General features: G+C 40.4%; 1 protein-coding gene across 2 annotated transcripts; it reads right to left on the bottom strand.

Moving 5' to 3' along the window:
- Window positions 1-343: 343 nt before the first annotated feature.
- RBX1 (ring-box 1) lies at window positions 344-11,237 on the bottom strand. Of its 2 annotated transcripts, none has more exons than XM_053942201.1 (5): window positions 11,077-11,237; window positions 8,660-8,738; window positions 3,093-3,163; window positions 1,794-1,879; window positions 344-523 (listed from the first exon to the last, which is right to left on the bottom strand). In XM_053942201.1, the coding sequence occupies exons 1-5, from the start codon at window positions 11,152-11,154 to the stop codon at window positions 511-513; spliced, it is 327 nt and encodes a 108-aa protein (XP_053798176.1). In that variant the 5' UTR covers window positions 11,155-11,237; the 3' UTR covers window positions 344-510. The 2 variants fall into 2 exon arrangements, with proteins under 2 accessions (XP_053798176.1, XP_053798175.1); XM_053942200.1 differs by lacking the exon at window positions 11,077-11,237 and adding an exon at window positions 10,538-10,757.
- Window positions 11,238-26,096: the final 14,859 nt, after the last annotated feature.

A 26,096-nucleotide genomic window follows, 5' to 3' on the forward strand; every position in this document is an offset into this window, starting at 1 on the left:
TCGTTTCTAATGATGACACAACCCCTAATTGTATAGATCATCATTTCAGCTCTGCTGTAATAAAGCATGTCCACACAAAAATCTATTTGCATAAACTACTCTTAGCCAGGCCATGTCCTGCACCCACTGCACTACACAATGGAGCTTAACACTGACCTCAGTGAGCCAAAGGTGTGGCTCTCATTTGTGTGGGAGTAGAACCAAACTCACAGTCAAAAGCCTGTCACAGCAAAAAAGAAACAGTCCCCAGCTAAAGAGTTAAGCTTAGTTTAAGTCCACGGTCTGCAGATAATTCTCCTCCCTCATGCTCTGACTGCCCGCTCCTGAACACAAGACAAAAAACTTTGACAGGAAGCTCCAGCAAGATTTTATTCAGTGGTATACAATAGGAAGAAATTAGCATGAAAGAAGAATTGTATACATTACTGACTTTCCAAGTCACTAAAACAAACCCATAGTGACAAGAACAACTGAGTTCGATGACATAACAAGAAGCGTGTGACCATCTCTCTAGTGTCCATACCTGCAAATAGACAATATGTTAATGCTCTTTTAAAAATTACAATTCATAGGAGTGATGGTCTGGGTGGATTTATTTTCATTCTACCACAGCATAATTAACATGTAAATGGGTGAAATACTGTTAAGGAAATTTCACTTTCCCTAAAAGTCTACCCAGACACCAGTTAGAAGACAGCCTAAGCAATCCACAACACCATGTGCAAGAGATCTCAGTACCAGTTGTCTTTTGCCCTGAATCCCACTTCAAATATATCTGTCATGAAGCAAGGCCAAAACTCGTCACAGCCCCAGATTGAGCACACATCAGAAAATACTAATTCGTGTCTCTGTTTCTCATCATGTTGCCCGTGCAATATGAAGCGATTAGCCAGGCAGCATGGACTCAGTTTTCATTGTGTGCTCAGGAAAACATCTTAATATCAAAACTATGGTACTTCAGTTGTTACATCAATGATGATTTGCACAACTGACTGTCTACCAGAGCCCAAACACAATCCTTAATAGTTATAATACCTGTTTTGCTTTGTTTCAGTCTGGACTGTGACTAGAATTAATTTTTTTTTAAAGTAGGTGGGGAGAGGGACAATCTACAGTTAAGAAAAGATTACTAGATCAATGATTCAGAATGAAGCAAGTGATAGGCAAACTTCCTAACCATTCTCAATGGATAATTACCTCTAAAAATGTGACTATCCCTCAAAAACCCATTCTTGGATCTCCTACTATTGTTGACAGGAGACCTTTAAAAAAACATTAAATAAAACAAACAATACAGCAATTATAAATAAATGGGCCAAAGCTGCAGGAATGGCTACATGGACACTTGATTTCCAGATGCTAGGAAATCAGCTGTATTAATCTCTGAGGCTATCAGAGTTATAAAACAGATCATCAAGATAACAGAGGGACTCAAGAAGATCTCTGGCACCTCAGCAGAAACAGTTTGGAACCCAAGCAGCTTAATTCAGGTCATCCTCTAAACCCAAATTGCTCATGCAGCAGCACAGTTCACCTGAGACTCCACTTCTAGCTAATTTCATTTCTCTCCTGCTCTCCATTCTTTAGAGAGAATGGAGGAAATAACTTTTTAACAGCTCCTACATAGCCCACAGCTGTTTGGACTTCCTTCCGAGCTCACTCAGAACCAGGTGACTAAGGAAAGAACCTCTCTGAACAGCAACTGTGCCCTCAGACACACCAATCTGACACTGATCATTTATATTTACAGGACAAGTGGACTTTTCATCTTGAAATCTTTGCAGGATACGTACTTTTGGAACTCCCATTCCCTGTTGTCCAGCGGACATACTTGGCGAGTTTTGAGCCAGCGAGAGATGCAGTGGAAGTGGAAAGCGTGCTGGAAGACAAAGTTCAGATCACATAATTTCAGAATGTATGAATGCATCTCAATGCAACAACTACCACTGAAAGCATCACAGTAAGAAAAGAGTAGCAAGAACTTGCAGGCAAAGGTGGGGACAACTGATCATTTAATTAGCTGATAAACACCAAGGAATTGATCCACATTTTCAAAGAGGAGGAAACATTAGTGAAATACAACAGGGATCCTGTTCCACAGTGCATACAGTGCCAACTGACTGACTTCTGATGAAGGAGGGAGTGCAGAGTTTAGCAGCTGCTAAAATTGGTGGAGCAGATGCTGACAAAAAGTATAATCAGAAAGAAAAGAGAGGATTTCAGAGTGAGTAGCAGGGATAATATCAATGTATACATGCTGAAGGAAGCTTTCTGTCAGTTTGTAGGAAATACCAGAGCCTGAATAAAAAGGAATTTGCAAAATTAGAAAAAAAAAAATCTCATTTATGTATTTAATAAGGGCATCTGTTCTCTTACCCCATACAGCCACCGAAAACAAAGGTTCCACTTGTGGTGACTCTCACACACAACATGATTTTGACATTAGAATATCCTGACATGGTTAAAAATTTTGCCCTTGTCCTCTGCAGACAGAATTGCAACATTTATGCTTCTGTTCCAGCATTATCACGTTGTAACTCAATCCCACAGCACAGTAAAGACGGGATCCACTATGGAATAGTTTATTTATTTTCCAACTCAGGCCCAGGCTAGCTAAGAGATATTCAAGTTTGGAGTTAACATGCTAGTGGGACCAATTGATTTGATCTTCCCCCAAAACTCAAAGCAAATCACCTGGTTACCCCAGACTGACTCTTTGAATTAATCTGCACATAGATACATCAAGCAGGCTGGCATCCAAGTGATCCTAATAGTGGGGGAAAAGAAAAGGTGTAACTCCTAGGCAAACCATGACCAGGAAAATCATGCTCAGAATGAGAGATCTATTATTGCTTAAAAAAAAAAAAAAAAAAGGCTTATCTTCCTCCCTTTGCTTCTCTGTCCTATTAGATCTCTCCATCTTTCACTTTCTTCTCTTTCTCCTTTGTACATTCAAGTAAACATAAGGACTTAAAAATTCTTATTTCTGGTGGATTATGTGAAACATGCTACAGAACTCAATCTGTCCCACATCTTCAAAAAAGGAGGATAGCATCACCCCACACAAGCTCCACGATAGAAGTTTTCCTTACATTGCAGACGCCCCATGCTACTGTGCATTCCTCAGAGGTAGCCGATGCCTGGTTGGCTTGACATTCTATGCCTGTGAAAATAAAGATTGAACAAATGTACACAGCAGTTGAAGATGTACATGCACATGTACTAACTGGTAGATTCCTTCAAAATAGCAAATGTAGGCAGGGGAGGAGGAGCTATTTTGTGGTATTTAAGACACCAGAAAGCATCAAGAGCTACGGTTTAATGTGCACTGTTTTTCCAAAAGTAACATATCAAAACATCCTTAATCCTGATTTCCTCCTTCCTCTACTTTTTTAGTATTCCAAAGCTCCAGAGGGCAAGAGTACATGGCTCATCTGCTGGCAACATGTGTCTGTTTCCCAAATTTCAAGGATAAAGATTTTCATTTTTTCCTCTTTTATTCACAGAGCTCTCTTTTGATGATGAGTTGACAGTATGTTTACTTAAACTTCTTACCCAGGTTTCTCTCAACACAAATTCTTATATGTTCTTGTCAGACATTATGTACTTTATTTGCAAATGTAATGCTGGAGTTTGCCTATCTTTATTTTATAGTCTTGTAAGTACATCCCAAAAATCCACAATAGGAAATACAGTTTGGACAGGAAATACAGGTTTGGACCTTTTATATCTTGGAGCTGAGTACCCAGGAGGATCCCTAACCCAAACGTTTTATGAGTTTGGGTTATGTTTTGGGCTTTTGTGTCAGATGGTGTAGATGAAGGAGATGAAAAAGACTGAGGAAAGAAGAAGAACTACACTGAGAAAATAAATCCTACAAGCCAGTTCTCTGTTCTAAGGCTGAACAATTCACTTCTGCTCCAGTTCAAGAAGAAACTTCGGAAGAAAAAGATTTTTCCAACTCCTCCACCATCAGCAGCACAAACCTATAAGATTAACATGTTACTTCTTACTGAAGGATGCCTTCTTTAGGAGTCAAGACCAAATGATTTAAAAAGATCTGCTGATAGATGATCAGCTTAGACCTCAATACATGCCCTTGCTGCTTTCTTGTTTTGCAGATTTTTTTTTTCCTGGCAAAGAAGATATCTGAATGAGTTCCAATTCTCTGTTCACTCTTCATTTGCTTGAATATGCTTAGAGGAAAATGAATTTGATTCACCAATTAAAGATTCAAAAACTTTCAAATCCCACAGGTTTGGCTGAAAAATGTGATCTCTATTTGTTCTGTCCCATTCTTCCCTTTCTCCATTTTTCATGCTTTTCAGGTGTGGAAGTGCACAAAATAAAAGCAAGGCCTATTTTTTCTGGGATGCAAGAGATGCCAATTAACCTTGGTCACAAGGAACTACTCAAAACAAGACTGATGTCTAAAGAAAATCAGTAGCAACAGCTGTTCTGCAAAATTTGAGTGAACCTGTATTTATCATATGGTTTGCATCAAAGATATGATATACCAAAGCTCAATCCCTTGCCTCCCTATAGAAGAAAATACTTCAGTGTTAATTCACAAATCTTTCAATACATACAGCAATAAAACTAAATCTTATTAAGAATATGGAAGATGCTCAAGACCCTTGAAGAACTTCAATTACTTTGGATACTTGTATAAAATTCTACACCTGAGATCTTTGCAACCATTTTACTGTTACTGCAGTATGGACTCATGGTCATGAGGCATAGTATGTTAACTTTTAAATATCTGTCCAATGTCTGTACAGTAACAGATAATGGTGAGAAAATGAGTAGTAGGAAAAGATGAGGAAATTCATCTGAAGGGAAAAAAGTCAAAGAGTAAGCAAAGTTTAACTCAGAAAGTCTCTGCTGAAAGCAAGGAAAATACTCCAGCACAAAATATGCTTATCTTGTTTCTTCTCTTTTCCTGCTGGAAACAAAATATTGGGCATATTAGACATGAAGTCCATCTAGCCCATTTTTTATGTCATTTTGTCTTTTGTTTTTTTTTTCCTAAGAGGCCCTAACATTAGAGCTGCATGAACACAGTTTTTAATTTTCAGGATTTAAAGAACTCTGTATTTTGCCTGGGAGTGAGAGGGAAGAAAAATGGTTTAGGTAAGGAAAAGAAGCACCACTGACATTCATTTCAGTGTTACTCAAACTTTCACTTTCAAACGAAACTTTCACTGACAGTCTAAAGCATGACAGTCCCAAAAGTTTAAGAGGACAGACGAACTTTTGTGGAAGAGGCTGAGGAGGAGTTCTCTGGTGGTGATGGAAAGCCCTTCCAACAAGATATTTGGGTTTAGCTCCCTTATCAAACACACTGGAGACTACTGCTAGCACTGCTACCTTTGACTGACAAAAAAGGGCCTCCCAAAAGGTGAAGCATTTTTTGGTCTCCTACTTGCTTCATTTCAGAAAAGGACAATATATCAACAAAAAATAAACAAGAAATAAAACACATGGACAATCTCCATCCTAGAATGAAAGCTGATGATCTTGGTTCTTGAAAGAAAGAGAAGCTATTTACCATCTGCTGACCCAAAAGAAGTCGTAAGAGTGAGATAGTAACAGGCACTGGAGGAATACTGAATGATGCTTCTGTTGCCTTGCTTTTGACAGACTATCTGCAGGTGAGGACAGAAAGAGACAGCTAAAACCTGAAATACCTGTAAATAATTGTGAAAGATGCAATGGAAGCATTTCAACTCAGGGAGTTGTGGAAATACATCTTATATAATGGCAGCTTCTGAATCTTGCCATTGTAAGAACCAGCCCACTTCCTATACATTTTCTATTGCAGAAATCACCTGTATATTTACACATCAAGAAATAAATCCAAACCCATTCCATCTAATAAACATCCTGAGATTCTTCTCTGGATTCTATGCAACATATTTATCTTTGTGAAGCTGGATTCATGCAAGGGGACAGTATTTTGATGGCACATTTTACACAGTTCAAAGCTATATTGGTCATCTTACTACAGTAAGACAATACATATTTAAGATAATCCAATATACTAAACACACTGTTAACACTCCCTAACTTACCACATTGCAGTGACAGCACCAGAGAGCAAGCCTTTGAAGAAAGACTAAAGTAAAATCTAAACAGAACCTGTGTCTTTCCAGAGAAGAATGGAACCAAAACACTGAAAATCTACTCATTCCTTCTGTACACTGAATACAAACCAAACTCAGGGCAGGGGGGATCCTCTGAATCACATTATTACCAAGTCATAAGGCACTTGCATGGGGAGAACTGCATGACACCTTAGCATTGATGCCTCACTTTACACCATTAACAAACTTTCATTACCATGACTGACATTACTTATCACTCTTCTAGTGTTTTTCCATTCTAGGTTTCTTTTCATCACTAGGAATGGAAGACATTTATATCCTGCATTTTATCAAATCGAATCTTGTGCTGTTCTTCCCTGCATATTCTATTAATTTTTTCTCAATTTGCCATCACTTCACATCTTATGTTTGAAAATCTAATTAAAGGGTTTTTTAACAACATTAATGATCCGTAACAAGGAAGTAAGAAAATCCAGAGCCAACACTGATCTCAGAATACCAATTTAGATATGCCTTCTACTCTGTATGCTGTCAATTTTAGTCTGTCATTTGCAGTCCAGGCTCCTCATAACATTGCTCATACCAATTAATAACATGTTATGCAACTCAAAAAGGAAAAAAACTTACCTATGCCTTTTTCCTTTACTGTTTTTCCTAATCTACCTATAAACCCCCTCACACATATTGGTAGGGCTTTAAAAATATTTTTAAAGAACTGATAAACAAAATTTATTACTGAAAAATAGCATTTGTCCATTCTCCTTCCAACCCCTCCATACTTCTCCTTCATCCCATATGTCCTATTTGCTATTTATAAAAACAAAAGCAAATATACGAGACTGTATTTGGTCTGTCATGGAAGGTACAATTAATTTTGAGGCAGATTGATAGAATGAAACACACCAGCATCTCCTATCTTAAAATACATCCCTCTTGTCATGAATAATTATCTTGAATTACAGGATTTTATATATTTATTCTATACATTTGTAAATTCTAAAAATGCAACTTATGTTCTAGTAAGTCTTTGAAATTCCATTTGCCTGTCAGCAAAATGCTTTCCTCTCCAGTACATTATAAACCTGAGAGACTAAGTAGTAGTCCAGTGTCCTCCTTCTTTTGAAACTTCTTTCCAAGATGGTACAGATTAGAGACACTTAAAAAGGAAATATTTACATTAAAGAACCTCAACTTATTTAATAATCCCTGTTCTTTTTAGTGTTATCATTCCCTGTCTAATAACAAAGAACAAACTGAAGTATGGATAGGCAGTAGCTGGCTCAAAATACAAACATATCTATCCCCAAGAAGAAAAGTGAACCTGCTTAGCCCATGTTCAGACCAGTGTGTTACGGTGTGTTTTCACTTTATTAAAAAAACAAACAAACAAACAACAAAAACACCAAACAAAATTTCTGAAAGTAATTTTGTAATTATTATTGAAATAGGAAGTAAAATCAGGTATATCCTTCAGTAGCTGTTCCTATACACTTTAAGTCTCATTTCTCTGAAGTGTTTTATTTCCGTACAGTCTTATTGACAGGAAGTTGCCAATAGTATTGGTTCCAAGGGCAACCACATAAAACCAAAGTGCAACAAAAGTATTCCAATGGGATCAGGACAAGCCATGCCCAGGCACTGTCCTTGGACCTGGGCTTGTTTTGGGGGGTTCCACCAGCCTCACATTTTAGAAATAAAGGCAAATTTCTATCTGGGGTATGCTAACAGGTCTTCTGTCCCTCATGATTGAAACAAGATGGACAGTTATGGTGCCAAGAGTACTTTGTCATTTTTGAGGGGGAAAAATGGGTTTGTACTCATTACCAATACTCTAAAGGACTAAAAACAGTGACTTCATGCATACATACCTAGTTCAGGATAGAAATGAACCATCAAGATTATACAGCAAAAAAAAAAAAATTAAAATCAAACCAATACTAATAATGTATTGCTTTTTATTTTGGCATTTTACTACTCTCCTTTGTAAGTGAACAAATAATTTTCTAGGTGGCTACAGAATTCCCCCTACTATAATATGTGCTAAGATAGTTAGACAAAGTAGGTTTTATAGAATGAGGAGTCAAATTAATTTGCTGGTCCATGCTTTTCCTTGCCTGAGATAGACACAGAGAGTGTTACAAGACTTAATGAGTGTCATCAAGAAGCTGACACTCATAGCAACCTCCCCAGCTCAGAAATATAATATCTTTCTTTGTAAGCAATGCCTGTCAACCCTGAATAATTTCAGTTCCTCTTTATTATTACTCCTTTTCTCCTTTGTTGTGTTCAAAATACACTCAGCAGCATCATGTCTGTTGATCTGGCATCAAGTGATCCTACCCTTTATGAGAAAAGGGTGAAGAAGAAACAGTATGGTGACAGAGGTCACAAAAATAGATTATGAGACTTCAGCATTACATAAAATAGAGATTAGCAGAAGAATTAGCTACTAACTGAAAGCTTTGCTGAGTTATATCCTCAGCTGGGGTAATGTCAGCTGTTCAGCACATACAAGGGACACATACAAACCGTGTCCCTCCCCATTTACTTACATAGATCCATAATGTGGTTTCTGCAAATGGCACAGTTATCAACCACAATGTCCCATGCCCACAGAGCTACGGCGTTCCACTGGAGAGGGGGGAAAAAAGAAAAACAGTTGTGATTCAATTTATGCCGGACAGAAATCCTTGCTATTCTTCAAGATACCGTGTACTTTTTGAAATAGAAAAGCTGGGATATTTAAGAAAAAACAAATCTTAGAAGTCCAGAGTAACTCATCATGAGTTCAGGTTACTAGGAAGCAGTGGTACATTCCTCTCACAAACCTCCCAGATACAATGTCTCCTTCCCACTTCAAAAACAAGGTAACTCCCACAGTCCCCCCTCCACTTCTTTTTTTTTTTTTTCTGTGAAACAAATGCAAACATCTGGATTTCTATTCAAGATCCAATGGAATCCAAGGATGCAGCTCATGTCAAATCCTCAATTCTGAAGGAAAGGACAGCCCCTTGGAGAAAGACCAATTCAGATGCCATTTTTGTTAAGAGGAATTCCCATTATTTGTGGCAGTTCTTCTAGTAATCACCCTTCAGAGCAGTTGGGGTCAATAACTAAATCTCTAATGCTACTCTCCACTGACTCCTGAATAATGTTCCCTACAAAAGGTTAATAAGCAACAACCTATCAGCAAGGCTGGATATAAAAATTTCAAAGTACTACCAAATCAACCTTTCAAAGACTTACTTTATACATATAAAAAAGTAATAGCACTGTTGCATGCTACTTCAGGGGAAGGGTTTGAGGATTTTAGGGCAAGCTATGCAGAAAAACATGGTACCTTTTTATTTCTCCAGACAAAAACCATAATCAAGTCTTCTGTAAACTCATTAAATAAATGGGCCTGCCTTCAACATCCAAAGCAATCCAAAATATTGTACTGGTAATCAGGATAATCTTCATTTACTACTTAAGTAGCATAGAATTTTGTCCCCCTTACATTTTTTCAGTATATATTTGCACTGGCTGTACTATAGTAAATCTTCTCTACTGTGTTCCATTTCCATCTCAATGTTTTCATTGCTTTCCCTCAGTTTGGGACATTAAGGAAGGAATGCTGAGTTCCAAGTATTGATAGGTAGTTTGAAACTTGGATAAGGTCTTCAACTTTTCATTAGTACAGATATAAAAAGTAGTCACAATACTACTAGATCTTTTAGGACATGCACCAGTAGTGATCTCATTTTTCTTCCCAGTCTTCTAACTTCAAATCTAGCTGGCCTTCTGGCTGAGGTACTCATCTCTCATGGACTTCATCCATACTTCAAGGCAGCTGACATAAAAGTTCTCAGCACCCTTATCTCTTCCATACACTCCAGTACTTAATCTCTTTTCCCATTATGGTCTACTCTGATGGCCCACACACCTGTACTGTGCCACACATGCAACAAAGGTCTTGGTACCTTGCTGGGGAGGAGGAATGCCACTGACACATAAATGGTGCTACTTCCTACCACTCTGATTACATTTGTTCCTATTTCCAAAGGACAAGCAATTATGTCACCCAAACACTTCATTCTACACAGATCCAGGGGTTTCCATCATCACTGATGGCAGCTGCATTTTAAACAAACATATCTACAAGCAGGAATCACTGGAAATGTTTACTGATATTCAGTCTAGGGGCCAATTTTCCTCAAATTATACCTTAGTACAAGCCCACACAATCTAACCCTGCTTCTCTACACCCTCGTGAATAGCCTCGCATCACCATGACCCAGCTGACAAACTGGTGGCACTGGATAGGAGAGCGATATTATGGCTGCTCTGAGCGAGGAGGCAGAGCCAGGGTGGCATTGAGAACATTTGCTTCCTAACACGTTGTTATGGCTCGATTTATATAAGAAGGAGAAAAAGAGTCAGCCACAGACATTTGCAGAAAGCTTTTTACGCAGCATATGAGGCAGCCCGGGCGGCTGGGCCACAGCGGCCGGGGGTGACGGGGAGCTGGAAGCACTCCAGCGCTGCTCGCCCGCCCGAGCTCTGGGTATGGAGTAGCCGAGGCCTGTTGGGGCGGCAGCGTCGGAGGAGAGCGAGCGGCGGAGCCCCGACCAGGGCATTCCCCGACCAGGGCATTCCCCGACCAGGGCATTCCCCAGCCGCCACGGGCCCGCCGGCGCCCCTGCTCCTGCTCCTGCTCCCGCCCCCGCCAGCGGCGCCCGCTGATTGGCCAGCTCCCGCTGCACGTGCGGCGGCCCGCCTCAGCCATTGGCTAGGACGCACGCCAGGACTCCCCGCAGGCCTCGCGCCGCCCCTCCCACCGCTCCGGTGCGGAACCGGGCGCCCGGCTCCGTAAAGGGAGCGGGAAGTCGCCCCCTTCTCCGTCCCGCTCGCTGCCATCAGGCCGGCCCGAGCCCCCTCCCCGTCCCTCCGGCAGCAGCCGGAGGAGCGCGCGCCGGCGGGGCCTCACTTTCTTCACTTCGAAGCGCTTCTTGCCGGCGCCGCTGTTGGTTCCGCTGGGGGTGTCCACATCCATTGCGGCCGCCATTTTGGGTGCGTGAATCGCCCGTCCTGCTCCGCGCGCGTGCGCGGCAAGGCGGGGCAGGGAGGCCGGAGGAGCGGGGGGCGCTGGGAGGGGTCATGTCATGGTCACGCCCCCTTGCACCGCCCCGCCCCCCCGCGCGCCGGCAGGTGCGGGGGGCTGAGGGCGCGGTCACGTGAGCGCGGACACGTGAGCGCGCTCCTGAGGGCGGCAGCAAGGGCGGGGCCGCGCCAAAGTGACCTCATCACTTTGCTATCAGCGTTCGGGCTCTCGGTACAGCGTCCCCCTACAATCTCTTGGGATTTGCCTCCCCATCCTCTTCACATGAGGGGCTTCAGCCCTCAATAAACTTCTAACTTGTTCTCGGCCATCGTAATCGAGGCAGGACGAGGTGGGGCCGGCGGTGTTGCCGCTGTAGCCCTTTATTCTTCCGCAGTCCAGGTTTTTTTTTTTTTTAAAAAGGAACACGGAATTGCTGGAGACAGGACGCGCACCTTACAGCGTGCGATTTGAGTTTACAATAGTTACAATCAACATGGATTTAAAGGTGCTGCCAGAGCTGCCCAAGCCTTGCATGTTCTTTTTGCAAGGATGGAGACGACAGGCACGGGAGCTGGTTCTGGGAGCTTCCTCTGTCTGTACCTTCCCGACAAGATCAGTAGTAGTATTCTCCATGATATGGAAACTGAGGGCAATACACTCCCCAGCAGGACAACTGTAGGTCTTGAAATTTCACCCAGCTTTGCAGGTCCCTGTTGATGGGATATCTCTGCAGAGCCACCCCTTCTAAATCCATTTGTACACTGTGCTGGTCCATGGATGTGGGAAAGAGGAGTTTGTAGAAGCACTAAGAGGCTATTCTCTTGCATAGATACAGGCAAGCAATATCTGTACTCTACCTCTCATAAGTACTTGGCCCAACAGTACCGTTCTGGTCTGGCTCCATTGTACCCGTCTTGCTGTGTGCATACAGCTTTTTTCTGAAACCCAGTGCTTGCTGGCAGTCTCCAAATAGACTTAAACCTAAAGTAGGGACCTACAGTAAGAATGAGATGATGCTGTCATTGGATGTGTTGGAATAATTTTAATGTTTGGATTGGGATTAATATTTGAAAGACATGTACCACTTGTGCCTTGTCTTATGCACATACCTAAATATTTGCAGCATCAGGCTGAGCCTGAAAGTTGCACAGACAATAAAGGTACGTTTGAAGAAGAAAAATGCCCTCCCTCATGTAAACACCCTTTAATGCCTCTCATTACCTACATGGTAAGCTTCCATTTCACTGAACTGCCCCTTTCCCCAGATGCTGTTTGGTTATGGGGCATCTCTATCGCTATAAATTGCAGCTGCACAAATTCAGGTTTCTGTCCTGTTGCTCCATATTCAGGACTATTGCAAAGGAGTATTTTGAAAATGGGAGTTGGGTGCTTCAGAAAGGATACTTTTCACCTTCAAGAAAATAGCTATTTTCAAATCAGAATTTGCAAGATTTCTTATTAATAGATTTCTTATTAATTCTAACCCTAATTCCTAAATGTGTATGGCAACGTCTCCAGCAGGACATTTCTCAAGAAACCAGAACATTGATCAAACATGTAGACTAGGGCATACACATACCAGAGAGATGTTAACATTCATTTTCACTTTAAGTGACTACTGTAGTATAAAAGTGTAGTGTCCCCACCTCACTGATGTCACCAGGGGGAGGTGGTTGCCAATGGGGTAAAGCCATACAGCCAGCAATCATGTGGTCTGGATTTATCTTTCCTTACCTGGCAGCAAAAACAATGTAGCAACACAGATCTCGGGTTAAGTCTTGCTAAAAAGGTGGGAGTGTTAGGGAAACAAAAAAGACAGCAAACATGGTGCAGGACAGAACACATATTGCATCTCCATGTTTAGTTAGTTCATAATTACTGATCTGTGTATGCAGATACATTTTACCAACAAGTGCATTGAGAGATCTCCAGTACACTTTTCAAAGTGAAATTAGTGACAGTATAGTCCTGCACTTCATAAAAAGGGCTAAGCTACCTTCTTTGCTTGAAATAATCTGTTTTCTGTTCATTTTAGTGCTACCTCTAATGTCTTTCCTCCTAGTAAAAGTGTATCTCCTCAGACCTGTTTTCCCCTCTTAAGGCTATATATTATAGAGGGTTGTCAGGAGCTGCTGCAGGAAGAAAGGCTGCAGCTTTGAAAGGCATCAGTCTCAAAAGAAGTATAACACTGTGGTCCAAATTACCAGGGATTCTTTGAATAATGGATCATTTCTCAAATCTCTGGGACATGCAGGAGGAAAAAGAGAAGGCTGCCAAATTGAAAAGGCAGGGAGACAGACAGTGACATGTGACAACTCCTGTGAATATGGTTAGTCCCAATTAAAACGAGACAAACTCTCTCCCAATTGTCAAAGACTGTTCCTAAAGGCAATGTACCACCAACTTTTCAAAAACAATGTCTTGGATTTTGGTCACTGCCCTTCTCTTTTATATTCATTCTGTTGGTGGTTTGTTGTTTATTTTTCTACAGTCACCAACATCATCCTATGTGGGATTTATCCCTCAAATTCTTCCCTCCTCCATACCTGCACTCTTTGAATGCGTGTTCCTGACTGGACTGCTGTGGAACTGCTCCTGGAGCAGTGGCTGCTTGCAGCCCTGGCTCTGCACCTGCACAGGCGGGCAGAAGGCCTGGTGGTGGCCATACTGACACAACTTGTCCCTCCAGGGCAGAGGGATCCATATGGCAGTGGGAGAATCCCCAGAACTGAGTTAGAAGGAAATGCAGACAGGATTAGTCCTCACTGCCTGAGCTGTTTGCATTCTGCTTTCCAGCCCCAGAGAAGATAAGCAGTTATCATGACTAGTCCTCCAGTGTGACAGGATCTTTCTGGGGCACTTGGGTTACTTAGGAAAAGAGCTGGTCTGAAAGAGAATTGCAGAACTTTCAAACACTCTTCAGAGTGAAAGTGTCATGAGAGTAAGAATGGGCCTTCCAAGACTGCCAGGAGCAAAGAAGGGGAAGAAAAGGGAGGTGGCCTTTTCTAAGTGCTTACAAACCTCAAGTTTTCTCTTGCCTTTCTCTGCTTCACCCTCTCAGTGCTGCCTGCTTAAGGTATGGTTTCAATGGTGCCCTAAGCAGCATCAAGCAGGAATTACCTAGTATATGGGACCAGTTGCCAGTCAGTGGTTGCCATCCAAGAAGCAAAAATCAGGTGCACTTTATTACTTTTTAAAGAACTGTAGGGCTGACTGGCTGGCTGCCCTCCAGTTGCTGATGCTAATAAAATTCTTTGAGTTGCCTAAGCTGGGATTTCTAGCACCCTTTGCTTTTGGATGTACAAGCCCACAGACAGCAGTCACAAATTACTGTTGGGGCAATACCGAATCTATGGTTATTCCACGTTGCCACAAAACTTTCTCACAGTTCAAGAAGCAGGCAAACAACTTCCCAACAAATTTCTGTACAAGGCTCTGTAGCATCTCCAGTAGATCCAGTGTGCTTGGCATAGGGAAATTTAATTCAGAGAACAGAGCCAGAGGGGTACATAAAACAATATATCCCATAGATTTTTGGACCACACTGTGCTTGCTTTCTGTGGAAACCCAAACACCCCACCTCTGTGTATGTTTTCCAGATGATGGTCACATTAAAGCCCATGTAGTACCCCTGTCTTTATAAGCCATTATTAAAACCTCATGAGAGAATGGGAGCCTTCAAACTGGCTAAAAACAACAGATGAGGTTCTGAGAGAGGAGTAGGTTGTAGCATTTAATGGGACTGTTGCTCTTCCTTTCTCTTTGCATTTTACCTTGAACTGCTTGATAACTAAAATAACATGCAACCATTGTGGCAGCCTGCAGGAAAGTGGGTGCTTGCAAAACCCACGATATGTACTGACTCTGCCCAAATTCCTGCAGTCCTTTCCCCACACATGAACAAACAAGCAATTGGGGCTGTGCCTGCAGGCTCAACAAATGACACTGTCCCCACAGGGGGCATCTCGGGTCCCACACCACACCTAACAATCAGCTGCAGCTGATACAGAGAAACATGAGGGATCCCAGTATGTTACCGTGAGGATGCTGGGCTGATTCCATTCCGCTTCAAGAAAGGGCTTGAAGCTATCCCTGCTATGCATAAGCACCCCTGTGCTCCCCATCTTAATCCTTGCTCCCAGCTAAGGAGCTCTATCTCGGAAGGAATCCAACACCAACCCCACCTCCCTGCCACCCCTTTGCAGTCCTGGGCGTCAAACTGCATACGCTAATCGCATCTGGCTGTGCTGCCACCTCCCGAGAGAAAGCAGCATCCCGGCTTCTGCTCAGAGGAAAGGAAACGTTCCACAGCCAGTCAGGCTTCCAGCCTGCATGGAGGGCCCCGAGGAAGCCAGGACTCTCCACACCGCCTGCAGCCTGGGGAGGCAACACATGGGCCCAAGGTTGCTGGAGCCTGGGCACCTCTGTTACTCACAAGGCTGAAGAAGCAGGAGGGTGAGACTGCCCACAACAACTGAGAAAAAAAAACCTCATCTGTATACACAGGGAAGAGTGAGAGCTTGGAAGAGAGAAAGAACCTTTAACCTGAGCTGGGATCCCAATGAGATGTCAGAGACAGTGTAGGATTGTAATTGAGAGATAGGACAAGCCTTTCAGAGGGTAACTAACAAGAAAGCAGTAGCAAGAGAGTAGAATATCCCAGAAGAACTGCATGAGGTGACAAGAGGCTATGGGATAGTCCAAGTGCAGGAGACTGCACTATCTGAGTATCAGGTCACAATCTGGATCTCTTTGATTTCTCAGATAAGAGTTTTCAAAGTGCCTTTTATCCTTTTAAGGAGCATACCAAAAAAAAAAAAAAAAAAAAAAAAAAAAAAAAAAAAAAAAAAAAAGAGAGAGAGAGAGAGAGAATATTATGAGAATATTATGATAACTCAATAAATACAAGTTATATTCATTTACTACTACATGTAAGTAACACTGGAAGATCTGCCAGGCTAATTAGCAGTAACCAGGAAAAAGCACAAGAGTAACCAAAGTAGTAACACAAGCTTGCCTGCATATAAATCAATAAACTCCTACTGATTTGGGAAATCCATGAACCTTCAAAAACATGAGGGGAGACAGTTCCAGACTGCTGTGTGGGAGACACTAAAACACTGTTTACAGATACTCTTATCTACAGCTTTTCCCTGACAGTCTTGAATGTGGGGAGAGAGTCATACAGAGGGAACAAGCACTAAATCAGAAAAAAAAAATGTTTTAAAAAAGAGAGAGGTCTGGAAGCTACCTCCACTAAGTCAATGATTTTGATGATTTTTGAAAAGAAGGCGACAAGGTTGAGCTGTAGCTTTGCATTTGTCTTCCTATATTAATTCTTTGTTCTTTTCCCAAGAAATATAGTATCCCAAAATTCCTCCAAAGATCTCTTAATGGAATCAAGTTCCTATCTACAGGCCCTGCTCAGTAAGACACAATTCATTAGCCTTTGCCATCCTTCTTTGTCACAATAGGAAAGATCCTGCTGTCAGTAAAAGCATCTTGTTGAAGTCCCTTGTAGCTGTAGCAAAGGCACCATTTGACAATTGAAAACTGTGAAGATCCAAATTTTTCTCTCAGTTTTTTGATGGGTTTTGTTGTTACTGTTGGTTTTGTTTGGTTTTAGGCAGGGGAGATGCTGAAGTGAGTTCAGATGTGATTTCAGGGCAAAAAAAAAAAAGACTAATTTTGTATCATTTCTTCTTAGAAAGACACAAAGGAATGGGAAAAAGAATAGGTGGCCCACAGACATGGCAATTTCTAATACAAAAACTATATGGATATTACAAAAGAAACCAAGAGTGAGGGAGCCATCAGTCCTCTGCCTCCCATACCAGAAGAAACAAAAAGTTGTGGTAGCTAACTCAGATAGTCCTCAGAAGGCAGGATTGAAAGTATTCTGCCATTTAATCACTTTCTGTTATGAATGCCTAGATAAAGACAATATACTGACATTAGCCTTGCTCTGGACTTCACTGGAAAGTTCATTACAGCATCTAGGTCAGCAAATCCCACAAGAGATGGTGTCTCTGCCAGTTCTATACTGAACATACCTTGAATGTATCTTGCTGTGCTAAACACTGTTTCCCTTAATTTCCAAACTCAGCACAACTGGATCTCCAGAACATCAGCTGAAAGGCCATTTGAGGCAGCAAGCTTTCACTGATCAGAACACAGGAGCTCTCTAATTCTGACAGCCACAGGAAATGCAGAAAATAGGAGCAAGCAGAGAAGCAAGTGTCAGTGCAGAGTCTACTGCTTTGGTAATTTTTACTTTTGGTAGTTTTTGCTTTTGGTGATTTACCACTGCAAAATGGTAAATAGTCCCTTCTTCTCTCCCCTCCAGTTATGATGGGGGTTTTGTGTTTTTTTTCTTTGATCTTCTGCTCACCATATTCATAAATTTTATTTCTTAACCCAGTTTAAGGATTCACTGACCTGTGCTAGGAGAAAGAGGAAAGAGCCATATCCAGCACTAGGAACTCACCTGCAGTCCACAAGACTTTAAAAAATAAAAGAATAGAACAAGATACAACAGCTTTGGGGAGGTTTCAGCAAGACACATAGAAAGTTCTGAGTTTATGCCACTTACTACCATGGAGTTAATTCATTTACCTGAATATATAGAAATACTCACGAGTTTATCATGGATGATCCTTATGTTCAAGTTCACTCACATCCCATAACCTTTTGTGAGTCTGCAACCATTCAAGATAATCAACTGCACAAGTTTGAATGGGAATATTGTAAGTAATTTTGAGGAACCAGGAAAGCTGGAAAGAGGCCAGAAATCTAACAGTACCCAACACACTCAAACCATGAGCAGTCACCACCAGACCCTTTTGAATCCCTGGAGGAGACAAAACAAAGGTCCATTCTCTTACCTCCCTTTGTTCATACAAGAACCTACCTTTACATTTACTTCTCTCCTGCTGGCGTTTGGACTGGCAAAGAGAGCTCCAAAATGCCTATCAAACAGCAACCTTCTGTTAGAAACAGGTGTGAAAATGAAGAAGAGCCCTTAAAACTCTTCTTTCAAACAGCAAACTGTCAAATAATTAAAACATTTTGGAGAATATAAGGAAAACTGTTCACTTACTTTCCTCAGTTCTAGGATGGGGCAAATGGAGCAGATGATAATTTATCTGCATAAGAGTGAGTGAGAGAGGTTGAGGGATCAATAGCTGCCAGAAGTTCAGGAGTGCAACTTGGATTCCCATGTTATTGGATTAATAAATCAGGTAGTTACTTATACTAAACCAGTTTTCCCTCAATTTACTGTAGTATTTCCTCTTATTTACTGCTTTCTCTCACAGCCCATTTTATTGTATGATTCTATGATGGTTGATGTTTTTAAACTCAGTCATTAAACCCCAGGTTACAGGTCTGTTGAAAGGTAGAAATTATCGGGTAATCTTTCCCTTCTACAAATACCCATTTTATTCCATCTGATTTGCATTACCAATCAATATGGAGTGAAGTTCATTTTGCATCTCCCATTTCTTTGCTCTTAGGGCAAAATCTTTGAAATCCCCCTGGTAGAGTTAAGGGCTGTGAAAATCAAGGGGCTTCTCTGCAGTTCTGCAAAGATCTTCAGTGATGTTTTAGGAGAGTGGAATAATCTATACTATGAAAACAACAAAGACAAACTGAAGGTTGAAATCCTTGGGTGTCCCAATCCCTAGCAAACATGAACTAGAGGGGATTTCCTTTAAACTTACTTTGGATCTTTTAAACCTGTGAGATATGGAGGAAGCTTCTTCCTGCCAGAATCTGTGAATGGTGGCATTTCTGCCTTGTTCACTACAGTTACAGCTCAAGAGAAAAGAGTAAAAAACAATAGGGAACACGTTTACAAACACAGCTTTTGGCTGAAGCCTGGATGTTTGTTTGGAAGCTTCTTACACCTTTCCTGACAGGGACGATCAGCTTTCACTGCATTAACTGTATCTCCCTTGGGTTCTCTGTTCAAGTCAGAAAGAAAGTTCTTGAAGAACTTGGAGGGCACATTTGGGACTCACCTACAACGCAACAGTGGTTTGTTTGCAGTGGCTTAATTTAAATTGGATTTCACATCAATTCGTTGAACAGCTGAAGAACCCCATGTGGACACACTTATTTGCCTTAAGAGTCATCTAAAATCAGTTCCCAATCGATTTAAGCTCCACTGATCAGATTTAAATATATACTTAAAAGGTCAACACAACCTTTTGCATTGATTTAATGAAATTATATTGAAAGCAATGCTTGAGTAAACTGGTGCAGCTCTGTGTAAAAGCTGTCTGAATTAGTGCAATATGGATTGTCAAAAAATGGAAAAACATTTCTCCCCCTTGAAGTTTGCAAATTCAATCTCTTGATTGAATGCTAGCAAGATGGAGGCTAATGGATCTCTCCTCTGACGGAGCCTCATATTGATTTTATCATTAGATATACAAAACAAGTGTCTAATTCAGTAATAGGCATGTTTTATACCTGCCTTTAATGGTGTTGATCTAAACCCTTCATATATACACTTTAGCTCAAAATCACATATATTCCTTCTTCAATATGAAATTTCAAAACGTGGATATCTTTTTGAAATCATGATCATTAAAAGCATCTTGGGGTGAACCTAGGTAGATATGATCTTTTAAAAAATTAGAGAAATAACAGCATGAAAGAATCACTTATGTCAGGAGCCTATTTCACTGTTTAACAGGTGCAGATATCCATCATAAATTAAGCCTCATTTGTGCTGAGTGGTTGAATTGCTGAGGAATCACTTTATTGGTATGTGAAATATTTACTATGTATAGCTGGAGAGATTCCCAGGAATTCTGATGAAACACATTAATGCACAAGAGAGAACATCCTTTCCTCATAAGACTTGTAAAATCATAAGCTTCGCTCCTCTCAGTATCTTATAAAACTATCTGAATTGTCTATAGAAATGTAACAAGAATAACTATTAAGAAGGTCTTTTTAGAAAATGTTTTCTCTCTGTTCGGGAGAGCTGCTGTTATAGACATTAATATCCAAAATAAAACACACTTTTAGTTAAATTACATTTTTCTTCACCCTATGAAGAAATTGTTTTTTTCTTACAGAAAGATGAGAAACCACATGTTGCTTAAACAATTTCTGATGCCCAAAAGAGAAGAGTGAAACTGGATCACTTCAAAAAGCACATAAACTTAGAAGTCAATAACTAACATTTGGCTGGGAATTATTTGCATGTGTTCTTTGAATAAGGAGCACTATTTACTAAAATAATTTATTTAGACAATTCAACTGTGGATTTCTATATCTGTGGAACAACCAAAATAATGGTACAAAGGTAGAAGAGACTTCTATTTGTCATCTAAAAATTCTGAGTTTCCATTTGTAATATGAGATCTGGGTTTGCTATTTAGAATAATTGACCTTCCTGACAAATACAGGCAACTTAAGTTCTTAGAGTTTTACAATTGGCAAGGAAAAATAGGGACACCAATAGCAGGTTTACACAGACAAGAAAAGTTTCAAACAAGTGTAGGCCATGTTCCTTGCAGCTGAGAAGCCACATAAAAAACCCAACCAAAATTAGACAGCAGTAAGAGCCAGTATGAACTGTACTATATTAAAAACGAATAGTGAGAGCCATGAAAGCTCAAGAGTTTACATGGGCAGCCTATAAAATGCTAACGTAACTTACACCAGGGAACTCTGTAGAAACCATCCCTCTGCAAATTCAAAAGTATATGAAAAAAAACAGCAAATTATTTCCAGGACAAGAAATAATACATGCATACAAATTTGCAAAGTTAAATTTCTTTTCTCTCTTCATGATTCACAGGCATATGCCACCAAGGTATGCATGTAATTTTCAAAGATATGTTTCTCTGAGATGAAGTGAGTCCTCTGTCCCACCTGATAAAAACTGCCTCTGAATTTAAATTCAGGGAACCTGAACATGAGTAGTACAAATGTCATTCCATCCTCTGAACACTGTGGCTATGCAGTGGACTGCTCACACATCTGAAGCACCTCTACAGAATGGCTGTGAACAATATTATTTTTTAACAGATGATTGTGGCAGTATTTTGCATGCTTTATTCATATTACATGGAAAAGAGTAGGTGTGCAAGGCAGAGTACATATCTGTGTGCTGGCTTTGAATTTACACTGGGGACATTTCAACTTCTGAATGGTCAGGGAAAGAGTATATAAAAAAGGCAACATTTATTTTTATTATTATTATTAATTTTTATTATTATTTTTTTATTTACTATGAGGCACAGAAAACAGATGGAAAGCTGTCAAGCTGTCAAATCTTCCTTTTTTTCCCCAAGAAGATACAAACTACCCATATAACAAAGGGATGAAGTGTTTCTCTATTACCACTGCATGCTTTAGGCTAAACCCATTGCACTAGTTTATTTTAACTAAAATTGCAGAATAAATTAAGAAAGCATCTTTTTATTGTGACATTGAGCATTTAATTAGAAAGGGAATTCTGAGTTCTGCCATTAGCATTCGTACATTCATAGAGACATGCAAGAAAGACCTTGCATTCTCACAGAATGGACATTTCCTTCTGCCCCACACGCAAAAGCTCATAGGGAGCCTGTTGTCCATTACACCCTTCTAGCACAGTCACAGCCACTCTCACATGGAGAGTGATCCTTCTAGTTAAGGGGCAGCCAGATCAGCTGGAAGAAATTTTTTCCATTATTTGCATGCATCATTAATTCTTAATGTTTCAAATACTCATTGGAGTATGACAGAGAACATCAGTCACTTCCATCAAGATTGGAATTCATGGGAGTAAAAGTCCTTTACTAACAACTAAAACATTGCTGGGATAACACTGGAAACACTTGTTCCTATTTCCACAGGCTCAGCAATACTTCAGCTGGCCTTTTTGCGAAGACCAGCTGAGCGTATGATATGTACTAGCAGCCTGTACAGAAATCACACTTCCACTGGAACATGCCAGTTCAAGACTAGTCTAATCTCAGCTCTTTACTTGGGAGATTTTATACCTGGGAGCAGTGAAAAGGATGCTTTTAAATTGTTATATATTAAACAGCTACAAAATTAATTGCAATTCATATTATCTTCTGTCTAAAATGTTACTCTTTATAAATGTGTTTATTGCATAAAAAAGCTAGAAATAAAGAATCGACTTCTTCCTTGCCCAGATTTTTATCATAAAAATGTTTTTCATCTTCAGATTTATGTAACTATTTCAAAATTGGTGGAAGAGGCTATGGTATCTGCAACAAGTATAAATTTCAAGAATGCTTCTATTTTGCAGTAAAAGAATATTTTATTGAAAAAATAACACACTAAATAAAGAAGCTAAGGGAAATTGTTGTTCCTTGACGGTGATTACCTCTAAAACTTTCTGAAATTGATTAAATATTATCATCAGTCCAGCCACCTCCAGATAAAATGAAATAATGATTTGTGTGCAAGTAGGTTACAAGAGACTGAATGGAAGAGTCTGAAAAGAGAGCAAAATAATGACATGACTGGCTTAAGAAGATAGAGAAAATAATTAATTCCAAACAAGCAATAGAGATTATCCATCACTGAGTGTTCAGTTTGCTATTACTCTGTGATTTAGGCACTTCTCTTTAATTAATTACTGAAGAAATGAATATAAGGGTGTATCTGCTTTCCCCTGTTTGAATTGAAAAGGTAAGTGTGCAGAAAAGCACATGGTGTATGTACATAGGCTCACAACCCTTCCCCTGCAGGTGTGCAATAATGTTTCACAGAGATATCCTTCTGGTTAGTGTTTGGGGCTGGGACAAGATGCCCACATCAGACCTTCCCCAAAAATTTTTTCAGGGCAAATCCAGGTTACGTGTCCTCTAAAAGGTCATCCCTCCTTTTAACTACACTCAGTGGCATTCACATCTTCCAGAAAACAATCTAGAGCAAGCTTTCCAATGGAAATGTTCTGAAAATACCAGGTGACAGGATGAAAACATCTCTGCCACATTACATTTCTTATCTGTTAAATCTACTGTAGCCAGATCAATGCAAGTATACCAAGTGGCATGGGGAAAAGTTCGAGGTACACAAAGTTTGTATTGTGCCTCTTAGATTTCAAATGTAAAGCAAGAGCAACAAACAATGAGGATTTTAAGGAAAGGCCGTTGCCATTGAGGTGGTTAAAGTGATCAAAAGTAACAGATCACACACAGGGACAGGCCTTTCATGTAACACCAGATCCTGGATGCAGAATGTCACCCAAAAGGCAACATCGATTCACACGATTACTTTGTTCTCTCCTTTCTACTTACTCTTCAGGTTTGGAGTTTTCTTTCACTTTGTGTTGGCATGAGTAGTCTGTGATCAAAACCAGATGATTCAGGGAATAAAGGGAATACTTAGATAATGTCTGGACAATGCTTGTGTCTTGTACAGTTGCTTATTTTAAAGGAACAAACATGATGGCAAAAAGAGGGGCAGGCAGGGCAGGTCCCAGTGTAGTATGGATCCAGCTCCAGAGGAGTCACTTTGCAGCCCCTTTTGTATCATTAATTTTTTAAACACACCAAGATTATATTAAGTACATAAGGGGAAAAAAATTAAAAGGAGATGGCACTGTTTACCAGAAGACTTGATTTTCTTTTTTGTGTTTGTACACATCCAAGATCTTTTCTACCAGAGGAGAGTCATGCAACACATATGTCTCTTCACTGCTCATTTCCTTTCTTTCCTCTCTGGTTCTTTGTCCTTCTTGCTAAACTGTGAATGGCCCTGTTGTGCAACTCTGTGGACTCAGAAATGCGAATGAATTTCTCAGTTGTAGACACAGTTCCACTGTCAAGGCTACACTGAACCCAGAGCAGGTTCATTAAACATATAAAGCTGCTCCTTATCCTCCCTATAATGCCTTTTTGGGCATTATAGGGGGTGGGAGAAAAAAGTGCATAAATTTTTGATGATGGGGTGGTTAACAGCTGGAGCAGGTGATTGAAAAAAGCCATTCTCCACTTTATCCTTATCCCTCCACAAGCCTTCTGATCAAGGCTTGATGCCTTACTGAGGGATGTGTTGCTGTCACACACGAACTACCAGGCTCAGCACTAAATTGAGGAGGTGAAATGCAATGGCTGTAATAGAAAGGTGCTCGAAGTACTTGATGAAAGATCTCCCTCCTACTCTTTCATTCAGGGTATTAAGAGAATATAGGCAATATTGTGGAGGATTTCAACTCAGTCCTCTATTAGCTTATGAATAATTTAAAAATTGAGTCCTTCAGAAATGTGGCATTTGGTGCAATTCTTGTCTCAAATGAGCTTAGAGAAACAGTTTATCAGTCTTCTAATTTATTATTAAAGTTTAGTAAAATTTCAAAGAGTTGCACACTAGAGGAAAATAGCTTTTATGTCTAATTGCTGAGATTAATTTACAATTACCAGTTTATTAGGAATTTAAATTTGGACTACAATCCTGATTTCCATTAATTGCTATACTTGTTCAATTTTATATCCCTAAAAACCTAAGTTAGAATGGCACATTTGGGTTCAAAACGCACACAGTTTACAGTTTGAAGCTGCAAGAGTAATAACCACATCTTTCAGATGGCACATTCTCACTTTTTCTGCAAAGGCACTCCTCAGGTGAAAATCACAGAATGCTGTCTCCCAAAAAAAGCCTCATACTGCAGGGAAATGATATTATAAAAGTGAAAAAAAAAAAACCAAAACAAAATAGAACAAAGGTAAGGCTATACAACCGTGAGTTAGAGTAAAATACATTAGAGAGATAATGCATTTATTCAAACCCGAAGAATTATAAACCTTAGGACTTCTAGGGTAAAATAAAATGTAACAAGAAATCCAAACAAAGCACAAAGAAATGAAGAGTCAAGTATCTAAACAATCTTAATTATGGTTTGAGAAAACATCTTTTAAATCTCTAACTAGCTAGAAGTCACAACATTTGTTTGCCTAATATGTGATGTTTGTGTATAGATATTAATACACTTGTGCATTTGAAGATGAATGATACCTTTCTACTTCATGGTGTGGAACTGAAAGTTCATGAGAACCCTCTCTCTGTTCTGCAGGGAAGATGAAAAAAACATAAGCCCTTAAAAATTTCTTAATCATCTCCAAGTCCACAAATGTAGAACTCAGTATAAACTGCACGGTTTTGCTTGGTTACAGTCACCACAGTAACACCCATGTAGCTGTTAAACAGCTCATCTTCTGGGAAAAAGAAGAGGATAAAGCATAAATTAGAAAGCAATATACATACCAGATACTGCAATGCATCACAGGAGCGTCAGTGGCACCATATGGACTCTGACAATTGGTCAGTGCAACAAGCACACCAGAGGCTACAGCTTCTGGCTTCAGACTGGTACCTCTGCAAATCCAGAGGGGGAAGAGTTAGAGGACATTTGGAGATTAAAGCCTCTGTGACAGGAGCAGGTGCATGGGGATGTGAGGACATTCCTGAGCTGTCAGTAGGGCCATGCCTCTCTGTCCTGCTGAGGAGAGGGAGACACAAGCAACTGGTCTGATGGACCAAGGGCACAGCTTGCGAGGAGCCACCCAGACCTGGCTCCGCAGCAGAACTCTCCTGATGCTGTATCAAACCTTGTCTATCCAAGAAACAATGTTAAAATTGTTAAGCAGGTCCTGAGGACACATTAGGACAACAGCACAGAAATGCCACCAGAAACTTCACAGAGGCCACCCAATAGAAATGGTCATTCTGCCAAGAGGTGGTAAGGAAGGGTGTTCATAGGTAGCACCAGGAACACCAGATTTTGTAGATTGGAACAAGGCTTGTAGAAAAAGCTCAAACCCAACCCCCCGCTGTGCCATTAGCAGCTGTGCTTTCTCTGAATGACTCTAATAATTTGCTGTGTGCTCATGGTGGAGATGTAATACTATTAATTACAGAGGCGCTGG

This window comes from Vidua chalybeata, chromosome 5, assembly GCF_026979565.1.
Source record: "Vidua chalybeata isolate OUT-0048 chromosome 5, bVidCha1 merged haplotype, whole genome shotgun sequence".
Classification (NCBI taxonomy): Eukaryota; Metazoa; Chordata; class Aves; order Passeriformes; family Viduidae; genus Vidua; species Vidua chalybeata.

Bases quoted from the DNA above. Each gene is read 5' to 3' on its own strand.
- RBX1 (XM_053942200.1), bottom strand. From the start codon at position 10,726: ATGCCCTGGTCGGGGCTCCGCCGCTCGCTCTCCTCCGACGCTGCCGCC. The intron at 3,164-8,659 runs GTAAGTAAATGG...TTATTTTCACAG, and splicing joins AAACCACATTATGGATCTAT to GCATAGAATGTCAAGCCAAC. The intron at 1,880-3,092 runs GTAAGGAAAACT...TTTGTCTTCCAG, and splicing joins TAGCATGGGGCGTCTGCAAT to CACGCTTTCCACTTCCACTG.